This window comes from Vidua macroura, chromosome 13 (assembly GCF_024509145.1).
Source record: "Vidua macroura isolate BioBank_ID:100142 chromosome 13, ASM2450914v1, whole genome shotgun sequence".
NCBI classification, from domain to species: Eukaryota; Metazoa; Chordata; class Aves; order Passeriformes; family Viduidae; genus Vidua; species Vidua macroura.
In genome coordinates, this window is record NC_071583.1 from 16034239 (window position 1) to 16058895 (window position 24657).

The window sequence follows — 24657 nt, forward strand, 5'->3', positions numbered from 1 at the left end:
GTGGGGCAAGGCAGCACAGACAGCGTGGCCACGGTTTTCTCTCCTCTTCCTGGGGACAGCAGCTCCTGCTCTCCTGTGGAGCCCAAGGGATGCACATCCCAGGGAGCTCCAGCCAGGGAGAAACTCAAGAGCAGGTGGTGCAAATAAGAAACACTTCAGTGAGGGATTGTTTTAAGACAAGACTCTTTCAAGCAAGCAGAACAAAAGATGTCGAAAGAAGTGCCCAGCATCACAGTGTAGATGAGCCCTGCCCTTCCACTTTCCTGGTGGCAGCCAGCACATCCATTTCACCCTGTGTGCTCGCTCCTGTCGATGGGAACCGCGGGTGGAGGGACGTGAAGGGAAGAGGTGGTGACAGGAAGACAGCAACAGCCACGTACGTCGCTGTTATCTCCCCGAAGCTGGGAATGTGGCCCCGCGCCCGGGCGGCTCTCAGCGGACGCGGGGATGGATACATCCAACGTAGACACCGACAGGGCTGGCAGCCAAGTGCCAGCAGCTTAAATTAAAAATCGAGGTAGCAAACATCTGAAGTGCTTAAAAAGTAAATAAGTTCTGGAACGAAAGAGGAGGAAAGCCGAGCTGGCTGCTGTGGGGAGTAGGCTCTGACCCACTTTAAAGCTGCGCCTGCTGCCGGTCCTCCTCTGCCTGCCCGGTCCGGGCACAGCTGAGCAGGGAGGCAGGGGCTCCTCATGCTGCCAAGGGGCATTTGGGCTCAGGCCTTTCCCTCAGCAGCTGGACGCACACAGGGGTGAGAGGTTCTTCGGTGCCGCCAAGACCTCGACCTTCTTAGGTGGGAAGAAAGAGGAGAAAAGAGCAGGACCTTCCGAGGTGGGGCAGAAAGCCTCCCTTTAAAGTGCATTGCATTTCTCCTCCTGCCACCAGCTGGGATGCGGGAGGAACCACAGTTCACATCGCCAGGGAGATTTCCAAGCCGGGGCAGGTTCACCAATTGATTGTTTCAGGGGCACAGGGAAGGAAGACAGGATTCCTTTCCTGCTTGGCTCAGTCGAGGCCCAGCCTACAGGGAGGTACGTTCAAACAGCAGCGGGGGTGAGGAAGCTGCCCGGCAGCCCAGCCCCGCAGCAGGCGAGGGACGGCGCTCAGCAGGAGCCAGTGTGACAATGGGGGAGGCAAGTCCGCTGCGGAGCTGGGACCTTGCTGCCACCAGCAGGGGCCAGGGACTGCGGAGATCTCCAGCAGGCAGCAGTAAAGCCAACCTCCCCAGCACTGGCCGAAGGGGGGAAACGCAGTGGGGGAAGAGACCGAGGTCTAAGAGAGTGGCATCTGATCTCCATCCCCTTCCCAAGAGGAGAGCAGCAGCCAGCCCAATGTGCTTTGAGACCCCTCAGCCTGCTCTGCTTATCCTCCATCAACAAACCCACACAGGGGAACGTCACATCACACCGGTGTCAAAGGGACATGCTGCAACACTGGCCATCTAACCTGCGGGCCCCAGGGACCTCGGGGTGCAGGGCAGGGCGTTACCGTGCCCTGGCTCTCCCTGGGCCGCGTACCTGAGAAGCAGGGGATTCTCTCTGATGAGAAGTGCAGGCTTGCTCTCCCTTTCACAGCTCAATCACAGCAGCTTGTTTGCAGTTCCAGTTACCCATCAAACGTCGGCTAGAGGCTACAAAAGGTATTTTAGTCTTCTGACTCAAGCGAGGATGTTTTTAAGCAGTCGTTGCACAGAGTCACCCATCTCCTGCGAAGGCTTGCTCCGTCCTGCCTCACCTCCAGGCGAGAGGAGAGCCACTATCCTGCCACACGGCTGGAGTCCTCCTCAGTGGGAACACGATGCAGCCTGGCCCAGTGAGGCTGGAGGTGGTGGGGCAGGGCCTCCCACCCACGGGCAGCAGCGATGTCTGGGACTCACACCTCGCAGATAATCACTGGGAAATCCACGTGAATGCGAGGATGCTCTAGTTTCACTATGCCCTGAAAGAAGAGTCAGAGTGGTGAGCAGAAGGGACGGCCAATCAACATCCTTGAGCCCTGCCAGTCACCCAGTGACAGAGAACACTGTGCCCTGGAGGAACCGGAGGGACCAGGCTCCATAAATCGCCTGTGACACCAGGTACGCCTGAGCAGCAGCACACAAAGCACGGGCCCTTTGCCCTTCGCACTCGTCCCTGGGGAGCCGAGGGCGGCACGGCTGGCTGCCACACATGGCAGGGCGAGAAAGGAGGGAGCTGCTCTGCCAGGCACTGCCCGTGCAGCAGCTGGTGCGTGACTGGCAGATATTGGCTGTCTGGGCTTTTCATGCGGCACCTTTCATTCATGGGATTTAGAGGAATGAAAAGAGCTCTCTGAGAGAACGCAGCCAGGGCAGCTGGCGCACAGAAAGGCGGCTTTCTGTGCAGAGAGGAGGCTGCTGAATGCACGCTCCCTCCACACCAGCCACGGGAAACGTTCCCATGCCCCATCCGAGCCTTCTCCTGTCACAGCACCAGGTGGGGGGGCGGGGGCTCAGGGCTGGGCTTGCACCCACAGAACCAGAGTAAAGCCTGAGCTAGCAACGGACTCTTCAGTGCTGGTACCTGCTCTCTCCAGCTCAGCTGAGCTTTCCAACTGGGTGAGTTTCAACCCACATGAACAAGGACTCAGTTCCACAGGCCAAGCCTGCTTCTGCTAGAATGCCAGCCCAGGAAGCATCACCAAATCCTTCCATCCACAAGTGCCCGCTCAGCACTCAGAGGGGTTCCATGGTTCCATCCAGCTGAGAGGCTGCCCATTCCTCAGAGTACACTGACAGCTCACCCCAGCTGCTCATTACAGCCATGCCTTTCTACTTAATTAGGAAAGACTTCTATAGAAGCTCTCTCCAGACCTGTTTTCATCTGCTCTTTCCTCCATTTATGCCCCCAAAAGATTCCCTATATGCAGGCTCTCCTGCCCCTGCACCATGATCCTCACTTGACATTCCAGCCCTTGCCCAACTTCACACCACTTGCTTATTTAAAGAGGAGACTTTTCCACTGAAGAGCAAAGCACAGAGCTGTCAACACTGCTGAGCAGCTGGAGGGGATGTGCAAGCTCATGTCAGCAGCTGATGGGCTCTGGCTGCTGCTCCCTAACACAGGGCCTGGCCCTCCACAGTGACATGACACTGGCTGAGGCAGCACAACACCCTACGCCTCGTGGAAGGTGCTTGTAAGGAGATGCCGTGGCCATGCAGGGCTGTCTGGCACTCTGTGCCCCACAGCATACACCCAGCTGAGCTATCTTCCCCTGCCTGGCAATTCTGACAGGCTCAGGCACTGCTTCTCTCAAAAAAAGGCAGCTGGAGGGTGCCACCAGCTCTCCCTTTCCTGTCACAGCCTCAGGTGACACGGGCGTGAGCCAGGACACACAGGAATCACGGCTCTGAGGCAGACACTGGGGAGGAGGAGAGAGCCTCCACCTTCCCAGTAAGAACATGCCCCGAGGGAGATGGTTCCTTAAAGGCCGGACTTCAAGTGTCACCGTGGCGCTTGGCACTCAGTCTCCCCCATCCTTCTCCGCACATTACCTGAGGTATCAGGTTCTTGTGGATCCTCTTCAGCTTGGCGCGCTTCCTCCCGTTCTTGGTGACGATTGTCTCCTCGTAGAACTCGTGAGCAAGGTCCCCGTCCTCATCGTAATACATAGAGCTGCCGAGAGGAGAGGGGAGGCGCTGGGGTGAGAGCCTGCCGGCCCTGCCGGCTCCGTGCGCCCCGAGCCGGGCCGGGGGCTGGGGCCGGTCCCGCTCCCCTGAGGAGCTGCAGCGATCACCCGCTGCCGGCGGCCCCTCCCGACCCCCGTGCCGCGCCTGTGCTGGGGCCGGCCAGCAGCAGAGCCCCCCGCCCCAGGGCAGCCGCCCCCCGCGCCCGCGTCTCACCCGCGCCGTGTGAACACGAAGGGGGTGGCGGCGCGCGCGGCCCGCGCCCGGGCCAGGGCCTGCTGCCCGCCGGGGCCTTCGGGGCCGCCGCCGCCCGCCGCCGGGGTGGCGAAGGGCCACAGCCCCCGCGACTTGGAGCCGCTGGCGCCCATGGCGGGGGCGGCGGCGGCAGGAGCGGGGCCGGTGGGGGGGGGAAGGGACGGGGGCGGCCCGGAGCCGCCCGGCCACACCGACCGAGCGCCGCCTGCGCCACTTCCGGCGCTCGCGTCACGTGGCACCGGCGCGGACGCGCCCTCCTCCCCGCCCGCCGCCGGCTGCGCGGGAACCGCGGGTTCGAGTCCCGCCGCCGCCAACCCGCACCTCGTGTGGGCACCCACGGCCCGCCGACACCGGGGCGTTATACGCATCCCGTCCCTTCCCACCCAGCCAGCCCCGCCAAGGACGACACCGCAGGCCAGGCCTCGTCACCAAGATGCCTTTATTGGTGCTCGATGTCCTGCTTCTTCCCAGGGACACTCACTTCTCCGGGGACACTCGCTCCCCCCGTATCACCCACTCCCCTGGGGACACCTAATCCCCCCAGGTAACACTTGCTTCCCGCAAGACACACGCTCCCTTCGGGACACCCACTCCCCTGGGGACACGCAATCCCCCAGGTGACACACGCTCTCTTGGGGACACCCAATCCCCCAGGGTACACTCGTTCCCCCCAGGACACGCTCCCTGGGGACACCCACTCCCGGGTGACACTCGCTCTCGCTCCCACCAGGAACCCTCACTCTCTGGGCCAGCCCCATGGGGGCTGTGACAGCCCGGTGGGTCCGTGGTGCCCCGTTCCACCCCCCTCCCTGCTGCCCCCACCGCCGGTGGGCGAGGATCCTGGTGCGCTGGCCGGCCTCGGCTGCGAGCCTCGTGGTCACCCCGGCGTGAGCGCGGCCAGCGCCTCCTGCATCTTCTGGCGGCAGCGCGCGTAGCGGTGCCGCAGCCGCCGCACGTGCTCCTCCTCCTCCCGCTGCAGGATCAGCAGGAAGTTGTGCAGCTCCGGCAGCGTGAAGGCGTCCCACTGCAGGCACAAGGGCTGCCATCGCGACGCGGACCTGCAGCGTCCCCCCACGGCCACCGCCCCGGGCAGTGCGGGTGCCAGCCGCCTCCCCGTCCCCGCACTCACGTTCACCTCTCCGGTCTCGTTCTCCTTCAGGATGAAGCTCAGCACCTTCTCGCTAGGGCCGGCCAGCAGCCGCAGCCGCAGGGGCTGCTCGTCGTCACCCAGCTTCCGCAGATACACTGCAACGGGGCCACGCGTCACCGCGGGGACACTGCCGCTACGGGGACATCACTGCTGCTACGGGGATGCTGCTGCTATGGGGACATCACCACCACACGGGACACCACTGCTGGAATGGGGGACACATCCATGGTGACAGGGGACGCTGCCACCAAAGGGGGATACCACTGCTACAGGGATGCCGTCACCAAGGGGATGCTGCTGCCTAAGGAAAGTGTCACTATTGGGGCACCACTGCCGTAATACTGCCACCTTGGGGGACACCACCACTGTGGGGACACCACTGCCGTGGGCATGCTGCCACCACCATGAGGGACCCAGGGGACATCACGACCATGGAACTGGCACCACCCAGGGGAAACTGCCAGTATGGGGACACGGCCACCACTGTGCAGACAGGGTGACGCTGGGCACTACCTTGCTCATCCTTCTCAGACCTCTCGAAGAGGGCGAACTTGCGGGGGTTGTCGATGACGGTGAACTTGCGGAGGAGGGCATCGATGACCTCACTGGCCCGGGTGTGCGAGAGGATGTGCAGGTGCTTGACGGTGCCCTTGGGCAGGTAGAAGGACGTGCGGCGCTTCACCCCCTGGGGGTGTGGCCGCCCCGCCTGCAGGGAGGGGACCCGCTTGGTGGCTGGCACCGAGACAGGGCGAACCAGCTTCAGCTGCACCTTGATGAAGCCGGTGTAGGAGCCGTCCTTGTTCTACGAGACACCGGTGGGGGGTGAGTGGGGTCAGGGCAGGGCACCGTGACCCCCCCCCCCGGCCCTATGCCGACCCCGTACCAGGCTCATGAAGAGGTTGCTGTTGATTTGGCTGTTGTACTCCTTGATCCGCTGCTCCACCTGCGCCTGGTCCAGCTCTGTCTTCTCCCACTCGCTGGGCTCATCCTGCGGGATAGCAGCCGGGCTGAGCGGCACAGAGACCGGGAGGGACCGTCCCTCCTGCCTCGGTGTCGCGCCGGCCCGCAGCCCACCCCGAAGCAGCGGCAGATGCGCGGGCGGTTGCACGGGGTTGCATCAGCCCGGCTGGCGCTGAGCTGGGCTGTGCCGGGACGCACAGCTGAGCTCACCGCGGCCCCAGCCCTGCTCCGGGGACACCGGCACCGGCCGCCCCCAGGGCTGTGCGAACGCACTGCGAGAACACCCGGAGCCGAGCGGCCGCTCCCGGCACCCCAGATCAGAGAGGCGTCCCCAAGGCAGAGCGCCGGCAGCCGCCAGCCCGGCACCAGGGCGTCTGGGCAGGCTCCGCGCCCGCGGGGACGCCCTGACATTTGAGGCAGGAGGGCCGGGCTGGGGGTGCAGCCCGCCCTTGCCGCCGGCACCCCACTTCAAAGGGCTGGCCCCACACACGAGGGACCGAGCGTCCTGGCTCGGCGTCCCTGCCACCGGCACCCACTAATGAGTATTTACGCGGGGCCGCGGAGCTGCCACACAGTGCTGCACGTGTCCCCACGGCACTGAGGGGGTCCCAGCCCCGAGAGCCACCCCACAGCATGCAGGCACTGCCGGACCCTGCGGGGGGCCCTGCAGGATGGGGACAGCTGTGAAGCTGCCCGGGGAGTTTGTCCCGGCACCCCCAAAGCTGGGAGCAGCTCCAGCCCTGAGGGACCTTGGGGTGCCCGTGCCAGGCAGCGAAACTCCACTCGCCCCACGGTGCCTCGCTCACCCCACATCCAACCGGACAGGGCCACCGTGTCCCCCGGCACGGCCATGCTTGAGCCCACTCCTGCCCCACAGCAGGGCCAAGCTCACCTCTAAGAAAAGACCACCAACACCTCTAGTTTTCCCCACGCACCAAGCCCACCCTCGCCTGCTCCCCAGCACCCAGCCGGGGGAATGTGCTCCCGATGACGTCACCCGTGCCCCCCATTACGTCACGGCCCGGGACCGACCTGGCGGCGGCGCGGGCGGCGGCCGAGGGAGGTGCGGGCGGTGTAGAAGAGCTCGGGCTCGGAGTCGGAGTCCTCCTGGCTGCAGTAGCCGCTGCTGGCCGTGCTGCCCCCCGTGCCCCCCGCGCCGCCCCGCCGCAGAGCCAACGCCGCCGCCCCGCAGCCCCCGGGCCCGCCGGCCCCCGGCCCGGCCACGGGCACGGTGGCGGTGGCGGAGGGCACGGCCCGGCCCGGCCGCCCCGCAGCCCCGCCGGGGCGGCGAGCACACGGGCACACCCGGCCTCGCGCCAGCCCGACCGGCCCCCGGGCCGGGGCCCGGCTCGGTCCGCTCCCGGCTCGGCTCAGCCCGCTCCCGGCCCTTGGCCCGGCTCCGCTCAGCCCGGCCCTTGGCCCGGCTCGGCTCCGCTCGGTCCCTATCGCGGCTCGGCTGCGCCCGGTCCCACTCTCAGTCCCGACTCGGCTCCGCCCGGTCCCACTCTCAGTCCCGGCTCCGCTTCGCCCGGTCCCTATCGCCGTCCCGCTCGGCTCGGCCCGGTCCCTATCGCGGTCCCGTTCTCGGCTCGGCTCGGCCCGGTCCCTATCGCGGTCCCGTTCTCGGCTCGGCTCAGCCCGGTCCCTATCGCGGTCCCGTTCTCGGCTCGGCTCAGCCCGGTCCCTATCGCGCTCCTGCCCCGGCTCGGTTCGGCGCGGCGTCTACCGCGCCCTGCCCCGTTGCCGGCTCTGCGCGGTCCCCGTCCCCGCCCCGCCCCGGCCGTGGGGTGACGCGGGCCGGGGGCGGCGCGGCGGCCCCGCTTCCGGCGGTGACTTCACCCGCGCCCGCCCGGACACGGCTTTGCCCCGGCTGCGCTCGGCTCGGCTCGGCTCGGGCACGGTGCGGTGCGGGCAGCGCGGCACGGGCATAGCACAGCCTGGCTTGGCACAGCAAAGCCCGACATGGCACAGCACGGCATGGCACGACCTTACACAGCCCAGGCCAGCCCAGCGCAGTGCAGTCCATAAAGGCTTGGCACAGCGCAGAATGGTACAGCATAGCCTGGCATGGTGCAGCCTGGCATGGCATAGCACAGCCTGGCACGTCAGTCTCATTCAGCTCAGCTAAGCCCAGCCGAGCCCAGCTCAGCAAGGCTTGGCACAGCCTGGCATGGCACAGCCTGGCATGCCATGACATGGCCTCACATGGCACAGCCCAGCTCAGCCCCCGCCAGCCCAGTGTAGCCCCCAGGTTTGCCACTCCCTGCCCAAGCTCTCCCTCACAGACAAGCGCAGGCCCTACCACATTGGTGTCCTTCTCCAACACCTGCTCATTGCCATCGTCCTCGTCACCAGCACCTGGGGGGCCACCGCAGTCCAGCTGCACCAGGGCCCGGCACCGGTAGTGGCAGGTGAAGCTGCAGTCTGGGGACAGAGACAGAAGCAGGGTCACCACTGTGCACAGCCTGGGTGTCAGGGTCAGGGCACTGGGCACTGGTGGGACAAGGGCTGGCACATGGTGACAGTGTCAGCTGTCTGCTCATGCTGTGCCCAGGGGCTCAGGGGTAGCATCAACATGGGACATAGCACTGTGCCACGTCCCGGCCGGTGCCGCTGTGCTCCCTGCTGGGCTGGCCAGCATGGTGTGCTCAGTGCCTGGTACTGGGGTGCCCAGTATGGGCACCAGTGTGGGTGTCCAGTACTGGGATGCCCAGTGGCCGTGTGGGTACCCAGTGCTGGAATACCTGGTACCTGGTGCAGGTACCCAATACAGGGATGCATGGTGCTGGGTCAGGGTATTCTGTATGGGGCTGCCAGTGCCTGATGTGGGTGCCCGATCCAGGGGTGTGCAGTGTTTGGTGGCAGTTCCTGGTGCCCAGAGGCCCAGTGCCTGGTGCAGCTTCCCAGAATGGTGATGCCCAACTAAATGGAAATGCCTGGCACCGGGATGCCTGGTGGGGGTAATTGGTATTGAGATGCCCAGTGCTGGGATGTTCAGTACCTGATGCTGGGATGCCTGTGCCCAGTGGTGGGACAGCTGGTGCTCAGTGAGGGGGCCCATTAGCAGGGGATGGGGGGCCCGTGGGGGTGCCCGATGCCCCACCCGCTGGTGGTGGGGGTGTCCGGTGGCAGCATGCCCGGTGCTGGGAAACTCATGCCCACCGGTGGGACAGCCGGTGCTCAGCGGGGCTGCCTACTACCAGGATGCTCGGTGTCCTGTAGGGGTGCCCGGTTGGTGGGATGCCCGGTGGGAATGCCCAGTGGTGAGGGGTGCCCGGTGGTGGGGATGCCCGGTGGCGGGGTATCCGGTGCTCGCTGGGGGTGCCCGGTGCTGAGGAAGCCGAGCGGCGGGACGCTCGCTGCCTGGCGGGGGTGCCGGCGCGCCCGGCGGCGGGGGTGCGGGGGCCCGGGGCGCGGCGCGGTACTCACGGCGGCACTGGAGGCTCTTCCTGCCGCCGCCCCAGACGAAGTCCCCGCAGAGATCGCACCAGGTGTGCAACCCGCGGCGCCGCGGCTCGAAGCGGTGCCCGGCGCCCGGTGCCGCCGTCAGCCGCGGGTCAGGATGCGCCCCGGGGCCGGGCCGGCGGGCCGGGCTGATGCGCAGCGCGTTGGCTCGTTCCAGGCGGCCCCGGCCCGGCCGCGGCTCCGGCTGCAGCTCCCGCAGCTCGATGAGCTCCATGGCCCGGCGGCCCCGCCGCTGCTCGGCGGCGGGGCGGGGGCCGGCACCGGGCCGGGGCCGGGGCCGGGGCGGGGACCGGGAGGGGCCGCCCCGATCGGGCACCGCGGGGAAACTGAGGCAGGAGAGATGGGGGGCACGGCGCAATGCCCCGGGCTCCCGATCGCCAACTCCAGTCCCGGCGGGGCGGGCTGGAGGCGGGGATGAGGTTCCCGGAGCCGCCGCGGAGGAAGGGGGGCCCGCTGCAGCCGCTCCGCTCTCTCTGCCTCTTCTCGCAGAAGAAGGACAAACTGTGCTCCCTGCCTCAGTTTCCCAGTGGGGAAGGGGCTGGAGGCACCCCTGGCGGCGGGTGAGAAGCAGACGGAGAGCTACGGAGAGCGCTCCCGCTGGCTGCAGCCCCGGACGTGCAGCGTGGCTTTGGGGTGAGGAGTTTATTGAGCTCCGAGCGCGGGCTGCTCGGCCGGGGCTGCAGCTGGACCGAGATGGTTTCCTGCCTGCTGCCGTGGCTCCTGCAGCAGCAGCCTTGCTGCAAAGCTTATTTTTATGTGTCAGGGATTCTCCAGCGCCCCATCAGAAAAAGGACATGGCCAACCTTTCCCAGCTGTGCTCAGAGCAAGGCTCCAGCCCTTTGGCAGCAGCTGCTAACCAGTGAAAGGTGGGGATGCACCCCAAGGCATCCCCACCAGTAAAGCCTGTTTACTGGTAATGCTGGTGGGCAGGGGGGCAAGCCCTTGGTGCTAACATCACATCAAGAGAGAGGAAATGGGGTGAATTGTCCCTGCAAGGTGGGAGATGACAAATACCCAAGAAACTCTTTCTCACAGCAAGATGCTTGTGCAAACCACATCCTCTGCTCCCCACACTGCTCTAACAATGGTGAGGCAGCACAGAGGTCTTCTCACTCTCTTCCCTCCCCAGCTGCAGTAAGGTAACCACAACCTCACAGGATTTTTCAGGTTCTCTGGCATTTCTGTTGTTGCAGAGAAAATGGACACACGCCTCTTGCTTTGTGGAAGGGAGGGGATGAAGCAGTTTGTTACCTTCAGCTAGGAGAGAAAAAGCAGAAGCCAAGCAACTGTGGGGTGCACAAGGAGGTTTATTGGAGAAGGCAGCATGGTGAGGTGGTGGGAGAGGAGAGGCTGACCCTGGCTAGTGGTGCCTGCAGCTGGGAGCAGGCAGAAGGGGCCTTTGCCAGCTTCTTTCCAGCTCTGAGCTGCACACCGGGGGAACCTCTGCCTCTCTGAGCCATGGGCCAGTTGCCAGACACCACTTTTCTTACAGATCATCCACACTCCTTGGCACCGCGGCCATCAGGTTGCAGGCAGGCTTGTGCTTCTGCCAGTGCTGCACCTGGCATGCCCTGCAGAGGGGGAAGCTGCTGTCAGGGGCACTGGAGTCACATCCATCCATGGGGGCAAAGCAGCAAGGACAAACTCCAGCACCGCACCCCTCTGGGAGCTGGGAGAGAGCTGATACAGCCCAGCATTAGACCAAGAGGGGGGTGGATGCAGCCCCAGTCCTAGGGGTTAAGAAGGTTTAACGCCAGACCTTGGCAGATGGTTCAGGACCAGAGATTTAATTTACTGCCACCGTCCCAGCTGCCACATCCCAGCCTGTCACCTGCACCCACAGGGTCATGGGTGCTTTCCTACTCGTGCCCCACCAAGGTGGGGAGGAAGACAGTGTCACCACGGAAAACCCAGCGTGTCACTGCTGTCGCTGTGGGCAGAGCCAGCTCAGCACCTCGCAGCTGCAACACAACCTTCACGAGCACCTCCTCCACCAGCAGCCCAGCACCTCAGCCTCCCCACAAAACTCAGAGAGGTACACGGCCAGCAGAGAGCTAGTGGTGCTGAGCAGTGGTGGGACCCCTGGCTTTCCTTGGCCCTCCCACAGCATTCTCCAGTGAGACCTGTGGCGCTCTGGGGAGCACTGAGGAGCTGCAGGGGGGCCCGGGGGGGCTGCAGGGGGTGCAGGGCTCCCTTACCGTGTGCAGTACCACTCGTTCCGGCAGCGAGAGCAGCGCTTGGCTGCTTCTACACCACACACCCTGCAGCGGGGCTTGTCAGGGGCCAGAGCCTCCATCATGTCCAGGCTGTAGGTCTGTGCCCACCTGTGCAGGCAGAGAGCGGTGAGACTGCTTACAGGGAATGGCTGACCGAGAGTGAGCTGCCCCTGTTGCACCCTGCCACTGAGGGGACATCTCCAGCCAGTGCCACAGACTCCTGTGTCCTCCCAGTGCTGAGCTCCAGCTCTGCTCATGGGGATACTGGCCCCACTGGGCACTCTGCAAACCTGCTCCAGCCTCACCTGCGTGCCTGCAGCTTCAGCTCCTCCTCAGTGGGGCTGAAGGCGTGCTTCACCTGGTGCTTGGCAATGGCCTCCCACTTCCCCGAGTTTTTCTTGAGGATATGGTCCCAGATGACAGGAACCTGGCAGGAGATGCAGTGCAGGAGGAAGAGGTGCTAACAGCCTGAAAAGGGTGCTGTAATTTGGGGAGAAGGCAGCCAGCCCTGGCCACAAGAAGCATGGCCCTCCAGGAGGGCAAACAGAGGCAGAGGTGGTGAGGGTGTGCTTTTGGGTACGTGGAGGGGATGGATCCACCCTCCAGTGGGCATTGAGGTGAAACAAGGACTCCTTTGGGGTCCAGTTGGGAATGAGTGTTCAGCCTTGAGGCCTGGGCTGCTGAGAAGAAAGCCCAGGGACCTCAGCACCCTGCGTGTGGCAGCGGCATGAACCCCGTGCTCCAGAGCCGTTTGTCTGAGCAGATTTTTCCGCTCGTCACTTCCCTGAAGATGAACACCCGGGGAAGGGCTGGCCGGCCAGAAGGAAACATCCCAGCCAAGAGCAGTGCGCCGAGTTCAGGCTCAGGGGATCATGCAGCTTCAAACAGCACTGCCTTCTCCAGCAGAGTAAAAATAGCCGAGGAAGGGGAGGAGGCTGCTCTGGGAGCAGCCAAATGGAAAAAGGCCGTTCCTTAGCTTGGCTCAGCAACAAGGAGTGAGTTCACCACTCTCTAGGCAGAGCAGGGAGCCCATGTCTGTGCTTCCCGCTGCCTCCCCGTGCCTGCCCCCGGGCTCAGCCCCAGCCCCTGGCAGGGGCAGGAGCAGCACCGGCACAAAAGCAGAGCTATGGAGAAGGGCAGCAGCCTGGCTGAGGGCTGGAGGAGGTCCCCAGCATGGCAGCTGCTCGTCACTGCGCCACCAACACGCTGGCAGTCAAGGCACGGGGCGTGAATCCATGTCCACCTCGCTCTGATGCCATCCCCAGCCCCAACAGCTCAGCTTGCCATTATGCAGCTTCCCCAGCTCCAGCTCCCAGCCTGGGCCATGCCTCCAACTCAGCCACAGCCACCTCTGACAAGGCACATCACCCTCCTCCCAGGCCATACAGCCAGCTGCAATGGGGACAGCGTGCTCCCACTGGGGACAGCCCAGACGGCCACTGCCCAACAGACCCATCTCCTCCAGGAAGTGGCATGGGAGCCTCTGGCAGTGGGGAAGAGCCTCTGTGCTCCCAGTTCTTCTCAGCAGCCTCTTTGCAGATCTGCCCCCACACTCAGTTTCTCCCCTCGGCTCACAAGAAGGCAGCAGAAACACATAAAAACACTTTTCTCCAGAGATTACCACTGCATGGATTAAAATCCCCAAGAATCTCTTGGCTGTTTAAAGACCTTCATGGCCTAACTCTCAAAGGCCCAGACACCAGCTGGGACCAGTTTAACTCCAGACTCTATCACCAGATCATGATGTCCCTCTGTACACAGTGTGCCAAGCAGCCTCAGACCAGGGCTGTAAAAGGGGACTTCCCTGGGGAGTCCAGAATTCAACAGGAAAACACTGATAAATGTCAAATGAAGAGTTAATTGTCAAAACAAGCCAGTGCCTATGTCTGCCCCATGCAGCTGCCATCCCAGGGGCTCAGTGTGACCTGGAGAGTTGTTTATAACCCAGCATTTATGCTTTTATGTGATTGCTTGGCCACTGCAGGGCAGGACAAGGCTCTCATGTCAGCTACAGGCAGCTTTGCTGGCAATAAGGGTGTAACTGAAATGGGTACTTGGCTGTTTTTCCAGGGCATCATCACTCCAGAGCTGAGCTTGGTGGAAGAAAAAAAGGGTAGGGAGCCATCAGGCTTAAGCCAGAGCAGCTGTAGTGGTGAAGGAAAAGCCACAGGATACCTGCTCCAGGATGAGATCCTTTTTGGGGGGAGCAGGCTCTGTCACTGCGAGGTAGCTCAGAAATCTCTGCATCTCCACCAGGTTGGGCAGCTGGTCAATGAGGATGTCTGTCAGGAATGCACGAAGCTGTGGCCATGGAGGGGGGGACAAAAGTGAACAGAGATGGGTCAGGACAAGGGAGTTGGAGCTGGGGATGCAGCAGGGCAAGAGCAGGGATTTGAGGGGCAGTGGCAGAGAGACCAATGGGGGCCTCATGAGGTGCACTCACAAACACAAGCTTTGCTGCTGCTGCTACAGTGACAGACCTGCTGTTCTCCCACCACTGGCTCCTTGGAGCCCACAGAGAGGATGGGGACAGATATCTGGAGGTGCCCAGTGCTGGCAAGGGCCCAGGGCCTTCGTGCTGCAGGGTCCTACCTTGAGGAGCTGGCTCTTGTTGAAGCCATCGAAGCGGTATTTGCGCTGGCACTCGGGACTGAGCAGGAGGTTGAGGAGGGCAAGCCACACCTGCCCATCGAGTTTGGTCATCTTCACCTGGTCCTCAGGGGGCACCACGTGCCATGTGCCATTCTCAAACTTCTTGAGCTTGCCTGAAGGATAGAAGAACCAGGGAGACACAGTGCTGCCTGGAGGAAGACAGCTCAGAAGGGGGATGCTGGCCTGTGCTCAGTGCCTCGCTTCACCCTCTGCTTCTGCCTGCCTCAGTTTCCCTACCCTTTGCTCCACATAGCAGCCTACTTGGTACTGAGGTGAAATATTAGAGAACATGAAAAGCAGAAAAGACACGTATTAAACCAATATTGCTGTGGCAGGAACAAAAGATCCCCAAGACATCTCCCTCTGTACTTGGCCAGGAGTGTAGAGCACTGGTGGGCAGCAGGGGCAGCTCATGCTGCAACAACAGAGTGGGTGGAGAGACCCATTTTGGGGTACCAGCATGGCCACTCTTCTCGAGCTTCCTCTGCCAGGCAGAGCCAGAAGCAGCATGACTATAACAGATACGACAAAACAAGCTCCAACAGCTACTGCGTGGCTCTAGGGGATGGAGCAGGATGTGACCCTGCATCTGCACAGCCTGGAAATGCCTTTGTGCTCCTCTCTTTCTAGTCCCTCCCTCAGGGCCCTGGATCAAAGCTCCCTCTCACACCCCGAGCACACAGGCAGGGAGAAGGGATGTGTTTCGTGGCAGGAGGAAGGAGGAAAGCTCCCGCATCCAGCTGGGCTGCTCTCGGCAGGCACAGCCACGTGCTTCCCTGAGCTCTTCCTGCCCTGCCCCCGCTGTGACCCCCGCGCAGGGCTGGGGCAGCTCGGCTTCCCACGCTCCAGGCTGAGCCCCACCACAGGGAAGGCAGTGGGAGGCTGGGGGGCTGTGGGGGACGATGGTCAATGGGCACAGCCTGATCAGGGGCCCTTGGCAAGAGTGAAGCTCAGGGACCAGCAGCAGAATCAGGGCAACATTTGCAGCCTGGAAGGGACCACGCCTGGCTCCAGCGAGTCCTGCCCCAAAAGGTGCAGAGAGGCTGGGACAGGCACTCTGGTCTTTCTGCATCCAAAAGACTCCTCAGAGGAGCACGTGGGGCTGGCCGAGGTGCTACACTCCAGTGCTGGCTGTGATCACTCAGAAGAGACCCAGCCCTGTGTGAGGATCAGCTTTTGGGAGCACTGCTGGGTCCCCAGCCCAGCTGTGCTGCAGCTGCTCTTGAGCTGAACAGCTTCAGGCAGGGAGCACCGAGGAGCTGGAGGGGAGGGCAGAGGGGGAACAGCTCTGCAAGGGCTCCTACAGCAGATCCCTCAGTGGATGTACATCCCAGCACGGCAACACGGTGTCCCAGAGACCACGGGGCATGATCCATACCTGCTTCCCAGCAGCTCCAGGGGCAATGCTCCACCAGCTCGACAAGGAGGCAGGGCAGGTTGTGGGTATTCAGCATCCGTGTCAGGGCACTCAGGGGCAGACTGGAGATATGACAGAAATGGAGAAACGACACCCACAGATTAATGCCAGAATTTGTATCTACAAATGCTCCCTGAGGCAACTGGGAGAGGCAGGAAAGAAACAATGATCTGAATTCCCAGGAGTACCATGGAGCAGGGTGGACTGCTGCTGCATTTGCTTCCCAGAGCACAGCCACTGTCACTGTGGACACAGCCAGCTGCTGAAAGGGGTCCAGGCACCCACTGTGACCCCACAGGAATCCCATCCGGAGAGCTGGGCACATCCTCTGCTGCTCCTGGGCACTTACCTGTCCACCTGGTCAGTGATGAACCGCAGCACAGACAGGGCCTTCAGGGAAATCTCAAACTCCATCACCTCTGCCTGCTTCTGCAGCTCCTGCGGAGGGACATCATCAGCCTTGGGATTTCAGGCCCCATTTCCCAGGAGCTACAGAGAGGCAGGCTGTTGACTGCAGTGGTAACCGCAGTCTGGGTAGGAAAACAGAGCCCTGAAAAACAGTTTCTTGTCTCAACTGTGCCAGCACTGTCTGTTTGCCAGCGCAGCCACAGAAGTGCTTGCAGCCCGCAGTTGCTCTTCCCTCATGTCCCTGTCCCTAACAGGTTGTGGATGGCTACTGACTGCAGTGCTCCTGCACAAGAACACCCCCTGAAAGAGGCTGGTCCCATATTTTGCCTCTCTCCCTTTCTGGGACCATCTTGTGGCCCATGGCCCTGTGGAGATCTGTGAGGGTTGAAGGAGGGGGGAGCTGCGTGATCAGCAGAGGAACCAGAGGAGGAGGAAGAGGAGGGAGAAACTTGGCCCTGGTGCAGCTGCAGTCCTGTGTCCACCCCTCCTGGATCTGCCTCTTCCCTCTAGCTTGGGAACAGCCAGCTAGAATATCTGCCTGTGGTTATCCCAGCCCACAGCTGTGCCATGCTCTCCAGCCACCCAGGCCCCTTCCCTTCCCAGACAGCACGGACACCCCACTCGTCCCCCATCAGCCTGACCACCCTCTGGCTCAGCCTCTTTCGAGACCTGGGGAGAGCCATTCTGAGAGGTGCCAAGTCCTTCTCCCTGGCTCAGGCAGAGCTTCTCTCCAGTCCCAGATGCAGCTCACACTGGGTGTGCAGAGCTCTGACCTCAGCTTCTTGTATTTCTCCAAAGAGCCGCTGCAACAGTTGCCGTCCAGATTTCTGTGGTAAGCAGCTCTGTGCTCCCTGTACTGGTGCCCCACTAAGAGAGTCTTGTGGGCTCTTCCCTGCCTCCTCCCTCTCCAAACTGCCCTAGTGTAGTTTGTCCTACAGCTCCTCCTTGGATCCAGACCTCATCTCTGCTGCCTTGAGACAGGGACTATCTTTTGCCTGTGCTTCGAGGGGACAACAGAACAGGGGTTACCACCATACACAGTTCCAAAGGACAACAGGCCCCACAACACAGGAGATGGCAGGAACAGCTTTTTCACAGGGGTTATTGTACACAGGGTCAGGAGAGGCTGGAATGAATCAGAGGAAACCAGGCTCTCTGGAAGATGAGAGCTTTTGAGAACCCATTGGCTAGAAAAGGTCTGGGTTTTTATGTTCGTGTCAAAGCAGTAACAGAGACACCCCCTTCCCCTCCCCAGCAGGGAAAACATTTCCTGGAAAACATCCCTATTGTGCTCCAGATCCCTGCACTTCCTTCCCTTTTCTGAAAGAGAAGTATGTGCTTGGGCAACAAGACAAAGGATGGAGGCAAGGGAAGGCTCAGGCTCTCCCTTTAACCCTGCTCTTCCAGATACTCCTCCTGATGGGCAGTTCCAGGTGCTGAGAAGCACCAGAGGCAAAGACAGCTCCTGCTCTGGGAAGGTGTGTGTGTGTCAGCCTGGGAATACCTGACTGGGAAAGCTCTGGGATTGCTGCTGGCCCAGACCAGCTCAGAGGAGGTTTCTCAGAGAATAAAGGAGGCTGGGGGAAGCACATGAGGACAATTCCTGATTGTTAGAACTCCCTCATAGTTAACCCTGGCTGGCTATACTGGCAGCCTGACCCAGGGTGGCTTCCCAAACTTCAGGGAGAGATATCCACACAGCTTCCAAGAGCAACAGCAAATGGCCAAACCCCTCTACTGAATATTTTGCCCATCAGCTCTCCAGCATGTCCCACCCCAGAGCTCTGAGCAAGTCCTGCAGGAAGCCTCAGGCTGGCACTAGCACGAGACAGGGCAGAAGCCAGGCTGCAGAGTGGAGGGGGACGGATGCAGCCACAGGCACACAGAAGCACCAGACACCCTCTGAGGTGGGCAGGAGGTGCCAGGGCTGCAACCCATGAAAAGGCCTCCCTGTGCCTCCGCAGGCTGCCCACATTGCTCACCACACCCCAGGGAACTACAGGGTTTTCTCCTCACCTGCATGGACGAGGGGCTGGCCAGAGGCTCAGCACGAAGCTCTGCTGAGGTCATTGCTTGTGCCTTGGTGCTCCGAGCTGCCAGCAGGGTCAGCTTGCGGTGGCAATAATCAATCAAATCCAGAATGCTGTCCTCTGCTGACTCACAGATCTCCTTCACAGCAACAAGGGTTTCACTCAGGCTCAGTCCCCACAGACTTCCACCCCCAGGGGCTTTCCACTTGAGGAAGGCTGAACCTGTCTCTCACCTTGTGAAAGAACACTGTCTCCAGGAGGTTGATGATGGAGGCTTCATGGTGCAGCTGTGGAAGGAGAATGGCAAGAGTGAGGTAACAGTGGAGCAGCACTGGGGACATGGGCACTGGGACACAGGGAAAAGGGCTTTTCTGAGAAGCTGCTTATGTAGTTGTGGCCAAAGAGAAGAATACAAGTGATGCAACCTTCAAAACAACTCCAGTTCATGCAGTTCATGTTCACATTTATGCTGACACGCCTGTGACACCCCAACATGCCAATGGAGAGCCACACTTCCCAGCAGGCAGGGCTCTTCAGGGCTCTGCTCGTGCTGCAGGGGCAGGACAACCACTGCCCTCGGGCAAGCTGCAGGCTGTGGCACCAGAACAGAGCCAGTGCCTGAGCTGGGACAGTGATCTGCACGGCTGTGCTTCTCCCTGGGACTGGGGCAGACAGCCTTCTCCGAGCCTGGGAACTATGGGATAGCTGCCCTGAGGCAATTGGCTGCTCGGGGAAGACACCACCTTGCTCCTGCAAGGTGTTTGTCTGGACTGAAAAAGGGTTAAACCTTCCAAGCCTCAGGCAGATTTCCCTTAGGTCAAGGGCTGCATCCCTCTGCAAAGAAGCCCAGATGTGGAGATCATTCCCTTGCGAAGAATGGCCCAAGGGACCACTGGTCCCAGGAGCTCAGTAAGAAAAAGCTACATTTTTGTTAGCCCAGAGGCACATTACACTGGAGAGCCTCTGGCTAGAGGAAAACAGTGCTCAGAGAGGGGAAAACACCCCAGGGGTATCACTGCCTGGGAGCAGGGGCACCATTGGGAGCCACAGCCAGGAGCAGAGCCTCCAGGAATGGCTTTTGCTCCACCCAGCAGCTCTTGCAAGCCCCTGTGTGGTACTAGAGAGAGGACAGCTCTCCACAAAGTCAAGCTTCCCTGGGAGTGAGTCCCTGTCCCTCCTGGGGACAAGGGCATGGGCTTGTATGGGTTTTGGGAAAGCAGGCACTTCCCACTGTGTCCCACTGCCCACCTCAGCCTGGTGAGATGCAAACCCTCAGCTCTGAGACCTTCAGGGTGACATTTATTTTCAAGCACAGCTGTGCCTGACCCATTTGCAGGCTCATTCCCACCACCCCCTCTACTCACCACCACGTAGATGGGGAAGGTGCTTCTTGGCTTGAAGTCCTCCAGCCGGCACAGCACGGGAAAGATCTTGTGCTTCCAGATCTCCACAGTGATCAGCTCCCCAATGAGAACAGGAATCTAGACAGGGAAGGGATGGGCAAGTGAAGCCTTTCAGACCAGTGCTGCAGGGGAACCAGTTTGTTGCTAATGGTCAGCCACACTGGAGTTGCCCAGGGAGGAGGGTGGCCTTGGGGCACACTCTGTATTCTTCCAGCTCAGAAGTGAGCAGCTTCTCACAACAGGGCAGAGCTCCTGGGGCTGCAGAGGGGGAAGGTGACCCCAAGGAGCTGGGCAGGTCCAGGCAACCTCACAGCCTGGGACTGGGACCTGTCAGGCGTAGGGCAGAGATCTGCAACTGGAGGGACCAGTGCATCAAGGAGACCAAAACAACCTCCAAGAGAGAAACCAGACACCAGCAAGTAGAAATACCACAGCTTGACCTTTAATTTCTTTAAAAAACAAAACTGGCACACCACCAGTCAAACGTCTTTTCCAGAGACACAACAGATTCTTCGGCATTTTATTCCAAAACTGCACACTGCCCACAGGACAAGCCCAGCTGGAGGCTGAAGGCCCAGCACGGAGATCACTCCTGCACCCAGGGAGGCTCACCTTGGCATGGGTGACCAGCAGCTCGGTGAGGAGCTGCTCCTGGCCCGCTGAAGCGCTCAGGATGCCGTGCATGTTGAGCTTCTCCACGTACTCGTGCTGCCGAAGCCATCTGTGGGGCAGGCAGCCAGGCCATCAGTGCCACAGAGCTCTGGTGACCGGCTTGGCGAGGGTGCCTCGTGCAGGGAAACCTGCTCCTGCAACCCCCAAGCCCACGCTGTGCTCGAGCCTGGCGCTGCAGCTCCACTGGGCTGCCCCAGCAGCACCCTCACAGGGGACACCACGGAACCAGGGGGAGCCTCTCCATCACCCCTACCCTCACAGACACTCACATCCGGGACCCTTCCTCACCCTGGGCTCTCCCATCTCCCCCAGTCCTTCCAGGAACGCTCCAGAATTGCAGCCTGTTCTCTCACCCCACCCCATCCTGACCCTCTGGGGTTATCTCAAAACCAGGACTCCTCCTCTCTACCCAAAACCTTCTGGGAAATCCTGCTTACCCCCACTGTGACCCCTGGGAAGGCCCCAAAACTGGGCCCCCTCCTGTCCTCCCACAGCCCCAAAGGTGACCCCCTCCCCCAAATTTAAAGTCCCTCTTTCATGTTTTCGCCCCACACCCCGGGGACACCCCACTGCCGTGTCCCCGCACCCCTGCCCGCCGACGTCCCGCAGCTCGGAGCCCTGCAGGGCTCGCACCAGCGCCTCGGCCTCGGCGGGCGGCAGCGGGCCGGGCACGGCGGCCATGGCGTCCGCGTCGCTGTGGCAACGGCGCCACCGCTCCCGCCCCCTGGCGGCGCGGAGGACTCGCCGCGGGCCGGCTGCAGCAGCGGCGCGGGGCGGCCTCTGGTGCCCCCTGGCGGCGCGGAGGAGTGGCCGCAGCCAGCGGGGCGCTCCGGGGACACGTGGCGGGGACAAGGCGGGACACAGAGGGGACGCGTGGGGGGACACAGCGCTAGCGAGGGCTATCGCTGCGTCACTTCCAGCACACGATGATGTTGGGGTCGTTCTCCAGGCGCTCATCCAGCTCCTTGTAACTCATGCCTGGGGAGTAAGACAGTGGGGTGTTAGTAGGGTGTCGGCGGGGTGCCCGGCAGCGGCGTCAGAGGGCTGGGTGGAGTCCCCAAGCCCTGCCCCTGGCAACATGGGCATGGCAGCCTGGCTTGGGGAAGAGCCTGACCCACAGTCCTGCAGTCTGAAGGCTCCCAAAGGGGCAAGAACCCAGGACCAGTGCACAGCTGTGGGCAGGCAGACATTCCCGTGTCTCCCACCAGCCCTGGGGCCCACGCGGAGCAGGGGATCCCGTGGGTGCTGGGGATCCGTACCGGTCTTGCAGCAGATCTCGTCGTAGCTGTGGCAGCCCGTGTACAGCCGGGCTGGGTGGCTCCGCTCGTCCCGGGCCACCTTGACAGGGTATTTCTGGAGCCGCCGGATAAGGCCCTTCATCAAACCAAACTGGATAAGCCTCCTGGGGGTGAGGAGGAAAGAGACTGGGACCACAATGCCGAGGTGCCAAATGCCCCAGCTCCCCACATTCCCTTCTGCTCCATATGCCCCACCACTGCCTCACATCTCCTACTACACAGGGTTGAGTACTTCCTGCTCACTCTCTCTGCCATCCCCAGTGTCACCACTGCCCTCAGGGACCGATCAGGAGGGCTCTGACCTCTCATCCACCCTCTGGAGCTGCAGGGTGTAGCGGGAGATGAGGTCTCGCACGGTGGTGCCAGGGCTCAGTCCGCAGTACAGCTGGAAGACATCCCTGAGGCTGGCTCGCTTGTGCCCTGCAAGGACAAGTCACCATTCAGCTGCCCTGTCCCCCTGCCTGGGCCAGCATCTCCAGGCAGAGTCACTGTACCTTGTTTGGTGACATAGGACAGACACTCTTCCTGGAGGCACTTGTCATCCACCAGGTCCTGGACCTTCGGTGTGGTGCAGTAGACATTGGAGTACTAGAGGGTGATGGAAAACCAGCTCTGCTCAGCTGCAGCTCTGAGAGACATGCCTGGCCCACTCCAACCCCGCTGCTCACCCTCCCCAGCCACTGCCCAAATCCTGCTCACAGCCCCACGCGCCGTGGCCCGACCCACCTGGAGTATGGAGACAAGTGTGACAACCCCGTAGTACCTGCAGACAGACAGGAAAAGGTGAGAGGTGCTCTCTGGCAGCACCCACCCCCTCCTGGGGCTGTGCAGCCCCTCCAGGCACTCACAGCAGGTTCTGCACAGCGATGCGCACCAAGTTCAGCTCCACGTCGGCTTCCGCCGAAATCTTCTGGACGTGCCGAAAGCCATCGATGTAGGGCAGGATCTGGGAGGGGAGGAGGCAGGAGTTAAAAGGGCAGAGGGCAGTGAGGCATCACCCTGCAGCCCAAGCAGCTCCCCTGCATCTGGGAGCACCTGGGATGGGCAGGCTCCGTCCCCAGGTGCACTGTAACCTCGTGCTGGTGAACTGTTTGCTCACAGGCCCAAGCACAAAGCCAAGGGCAGCACCAAACCCTGCTCATAAACGTGGGGATCTCCAGGACAGCCCAACTCTCCCGATGGTCTGGAAACAGATCCCCTTCAAAGTGTCAAGCACACGGACCTGCTGCGTGGTGAGATCCCACTGGGAGTTGAAGAAGTCATCCTTGTCCTGGGTGAAGACAGGGACATCGTACTCCTGCACGATGGGGGGGTCTGGGCGCTGCTCAATCACCTTCAGGTGGATGGTGTTCGACTCATCTGCCCGGGAAAAGGGGAAGGCTCAATCTCCGTGCAAAACAGTGATCCCTCAGGAGCTTGCAACCATCAACACCAGGACACCACAATGTCACACAGAACAAGGTGTTTGCAGCCCACAACCCCATCCCACCCGTCCCTTGGAGCCAGGCGGGGCAAGGCTGGCTCAGGCTCCTCCAGCTTCAAGCACAGACAGGCAGGGAGCTGCTGGGAGCAGCACAGGCAGAGCTGACCTGGGCAGGGAATGGCCCAGCTGTCTCCCAGCGTGGCCCTGTCATCGCCGTACCTATGGGCAGGGTGCACTTCCCTTTGGCATTCAGCTCCTCCAGCAGGATGGTCATGATGGGAACCAGCTTCTGTTTACTCTCCTCGTTGGAGATGAATCCACTTTCCAGCTGAAGAGAGCAGAAAGTCAAGTCAGCTGCTCCCCACAGGATTACTGGCTACAGGAGCCCAGATCCTGTTCTCCTTTAAAACTGAAGTGATCTGTAGGAAACCAGCACAATCCCCTCCTCACTGTAAAACCAGCCCCTGTCCCAGCAATGCCCAGTGGCCCCCGACACGCTCCAGGACGCTGCTGAGGTGCCCACGCTCTGTGGGGTGGATCGGGAGGCCGTGCCCAGGCCTCACCTCGAGGGTGGTGAGGTAGCCAGCCAGCTTCTTCACGATGGGCTCCAGCGCGCAGGCCTTGGCTCTGGCGTCGCACACAAAGCCCAGGTTGAAGAGCAGAGCGTTCCGGCTGTACTTCTTGTGCTCGATGCACACGGGGCAGCCGATCAGCTTCTTCTCCATGGCCGTCCTGTGGGAGACACCCGTGACCTGCACCTACGCCCTCAGGGAGCCTCGAGGATGGCTCCCAGTCGGCTCTGCAGGTAGGGGCTTCTTTATATTGCAGGAAAAACGATGCCTAAGCCCTTCACGCAAATCACAGTCTGAAGGGGGAGGGGGGAGGAAAGAGTCAGCCCTCAGAAAAGGAAGCAGTGTCCTTTCGAAACCAGCACAGCTCTCCCGGCTGCTCTGACTTTCCTGGATTTAAGGCTGGCGGATGCAGCACCAGCCACCCCTAAATGTGACCACCCACCCTCTGCACGGGTACCGGCGGGCACCGCAGTGACCCTGCTGGCCACGGGCCCGGGAGCCCAGCGCGCTGGCACCGTCACAGCACCGAGCTGTGCTCCGCTCCCAGCCCGCCGGGACCGCGGCGCAGGGACGGGGCTCTGCCCGCACTCACACGGTGATCAGCTTGTTCTGCAGCTCGGGCTTCGTGATGACGTACACCTGGATGGTGTCAAACAGCTCCCGGGAGATGAAGTCCTCGGGGACCTGCGGCGGCACAGGAGGCTCCGTTCCAGCCGAGCCCGTCCCGCTCCGGGGAGCACCCACCGCCCCAGTCCCTGCGCCCCCTTCCCCTCCATAGGCGCCGCCACAGCCCAGTCCCAGCCCCCCCGCCGCGGGCAGGCGCTGCGGGCCCCGGGCCGCTCGCCCCGCACCTGGTAGGTGATTTTGGGCCCCAGCGTGGGGTGGAACTCGCTGAAGAACACGCACTCGATGCGGCCACCCATGGCGGGACGCGGGGCGGCCGAACACCGGCCGCAGCCCCGCCGGCCACCGTAGCGCCGCTCCCGGGGAATCACACGGCCGCGCGGCGGGGCGGGCCCTCACTTTGAGCGACAGCACTTCCCGCCACTCAGCGGCGGCGCAGCGCGGCGGGGCGGGCCTTAGTGCTGACGGA

The 24657-nt window shown here is 62.2% G+C and overlaps 4 protein-coding genes across 4 annotated transcripts; all 4 read right to left on the bottom strand.

Annotated features, from left to right (window-relative positions):
- Positions 1–154: 154 nt before the first annotated feature.
- TUSC2 (tumor suppressor 2, mitochondrial calcium regulator) lies at positions 155–4058 on the bottom strand. Its single transcript, XM_053989688.1, has 3 exons — positions 3860–4058; positions 3512–3632; positions 155–1938 (listed from the first exon to the last, which is right to left on the bottom strand). Exons 1-3 carry the CDS (start codon positions 4009–4011, stop codon positions 1873–1875), a joined length of 339 nt encoding a protein of 112 aa, XP_053845663.1. The 5' UTR covers positions 4012–4058; the 3' UTR covers positions 155–1872.
- Positions 4059–4320: 262 nt separating this feature from the next.
- Positions 4321–9687, bottom strand: RASSF1 (Ras association domain family member 1). Its single transcript, XM_053989728.1, has 6 exons — positions 9438–9687; positions 8311–8432; positions 5932–6036; positions 5562–5850; positions 5028–5143; positions 4321–4922 (listed from the first exon to the last, which is right to left on the bottom strand). Exons 1-6 carry the CDS (start codon positions 9685–9687, stop codon positions 4776–4778), a joined length of 1029 nt encoding a protein of 342 aa, XP_053845703.1. The 3' UTR covers positions 4321–4775.
- Positions 9688–10764: 1077 nt separating this feature from the next.
- ZMYND10 (zinc finger MYND-type containing 10) lies at positions 10765–21228 on the bottom strand. The gene is made up of 12 exons (XM_053989456.1): positions 20858–21228; positions 20212–20320; positions 19561–19677; positions 18430–18483; positions 18183–18335; positions 16108–16196; positions 15720–15820; positions 14282–14454; positions 13865–13990; positions 11995–12116; positions 11672–11797; positions 10765–11044 (listed from the first exon to the last, which is right to left on the bottom strand). Exons 1-12 carry the CDS (start codon positions 21226–21228, stop codon positions 10960–10962), a joined length of 1626 nt encoding a protein of 541 aa, XP_053845431.1. The 3' UTR covers positions 10765–10959.
- On the bottom strand, positions 21160–24564 carry NPRL2 (NPR2 like, GATOR1 complex subunit). The gene is made up of 11 exons (XM_053989457.1): positions 24416–24564; positions 24157–24248; positions 23556–23724; positions 23212–23320; positions 22792–22928; positions 22418–22515; positions 22296–22332; positions 22064–22157; positions 21872–21989; positions 21531–21673; positions 21160–21249 (listed from the first exon to the last, which is right to left on the bottom strand). The coding sequence occupies exons 1-11, from the start codon at positions 24485–24487 to the stop codon at positions 21182–21184; spliced, it is 1137 nt and encodes a 378-aa protein (XP_053845432.1). The 5' UTR covers positions 24488–24564; the 3' UTR covers positions 21160–21181.
- Positions 24565–24657: the final 93 nt, after the last annotated feature.